This window comes from Antrostomus carolinensis, unplaced genomic scaffold (assembly GCF_000700745.2).
Source record: "Antrostomus carolinensis isolate BGI_N321 unplaced genomic scaffold, ASM70074v2 scaffold48673, whole genome shotgun sequence".
NCBI lineage: Eukaryota > Metazoa > Chordata > Aves > Caprimulgiformes > Caprimulgidae > Antrostomus > Antrostomus carolinensis.
Window position 1 is genome coordinate 2,451 of NW_010308211.1, and position 1,530 is coordinate 3,980.

Consider the following 1,530-nt stretch of genomic DNA (forward strand, 5'->3'; position numbering starts at 1 on the left):
CAGACCCAGCCGCCGTGCTTGGCCAGGAAGCGGTAATACTTGGTGGTCACTTGCCCTTTCACCAGCACTGCGGGGACAAAGCGGGGAGAGCCTCAGCGCGGTGCCCGCCTCCCTTTTGATGGGCCGTGGGAAGGGGGCGCACACCCCCCCGGACCCTCATGGGCAAGGAGAGGGACTGGGAACCCCTTAGCAACACATCGGGAACCAGCGTGGACCGAAACCCCCGTGGGCAAGGGTGGGGGAAACCCCCGGGCAGCGCTGATCTCGGTCCCCGAGCGTCGGGCCGCTCGTTATCAAAGGCTGTTCGAGGAGGTTGATGGGGCAAGGTAAATACAGCGGGGGCTTGGATCCCCCCACCCCACCCTCATCCCGACATATCGTCATCGAGATTTGATTCTGTAAATCTGGCTTTGGGTTTTATCTCTTCTGGTTACATTCTCTGTAAGGAAACTTACCGGAAATTAATATCCTTTTTATTCATCTATCCATGTATTAATGTCATCATGATATCAAAACAGAATAAAGAACAGCTCTCTGAATCGGGCTCACTACTGCAGTCAAAATTAGATACACAGATAAGATTTGTGAGACTTGGTGGAAACGGAACAAAAGTATTTGGATTTCACTGGCATGGCTTTTTGGAGCAAGAAAAAAGGATTTTTTCCCAACCAGAAATTGAAGTGAACTGAGAGCCTGAGGTTTGTGCAGGAGAGTTCTTATCCCACAGCCGGCAGCTGAGGAGGGAAAAACAGCCTTTCATTGCCGATCCCCTCCATCTCCCTCCTGCCTCCAGCTCGGAGTTCAGTCTCTGACGACTTGTTTCATTAGAGCCTGGCGCAGATTTTGCTTATTCTCCCCTCCAGGGAGCTCGCTTTTCCCTTTCCTACCTAGAGGTAAATCCTAGCAAACCTAAAGTCCACCTGCAGAGGGAGAAGATGTGGGGCGAGGGGCAGGGACTCTACAAGAACGTAATCTCCTTACACAAGTGATGCGCGCATCGCAGGTGGAAGGTATCACAGCCATGAACGTGGTGGTAAAGTGTCTTCTCTATCAAGTCCTGGGGCTCGTAACCTGTTAGCTCAGCTACCCTGCAAGAGACACAAGCAGCAAATATCAGTGGGTGAGAGGACCGGGGAAGAGAACTGGGGGAGAAGAAGGGAGGGGCTAGGGGAATAGATTTGAAAATAACCCCAGCTCTACCTGGAATCTAAGAATATGAGCTTCATGTCTAGGCTGGCCCGAAACATGAACATATTGCTGTGGAGCTTGATCTCCGTGACGGCGCTGGGAGGCAACGAGTGGCCCACGGCGACCAAGCCAACGTTTTGGTAGCAGCCGTCGAAGGGGGACATGTCCAGACTGTATTGGCGGATCTTCAGGTACCCGCTGCAGTGAATGACCTGCCGGAGACACAGGAAAGCTCAGGGGCTGCCTAGCAGGGGGGAGGGTGTGCTGTGACAGGCGTCCCTCCCCGCAGAGGTGATCCGGGCAGAGCCACCCGTTCCCCCGGCTGGTGTCTATGCGGCCGCC

General features: G+C 54.1%; 1 protein-coding gene across 1 annotated transcript in view; it reads right to left on the reverse strand.

Moving 5' to 3' along the window:
* Positions 1-5: 5 nt before the first annotated feature.
* LOC104523190 (single-minded homolog 1) overlaps positions 6-1,530 on the reverse strand; it is a gene marked incomplete at both ends in the record, with an annotated part of 4,296 nt that continues 2,771 nt past the window's right edge. The window contains 3 exons of the mRNA XM_029084423.1: positions 6-67; positions 982-1,088; positions 1,201-1,400. Coding sequence (XP_028940256.1) covers positions 6-67; positions 982-1,088; positions 1,201-1,400 — 369 coding nt within the window. The remainder of the gene's footprint in view (positions 68-981; positions 1,089-1,200; positions 1,401-1,530) is intronic.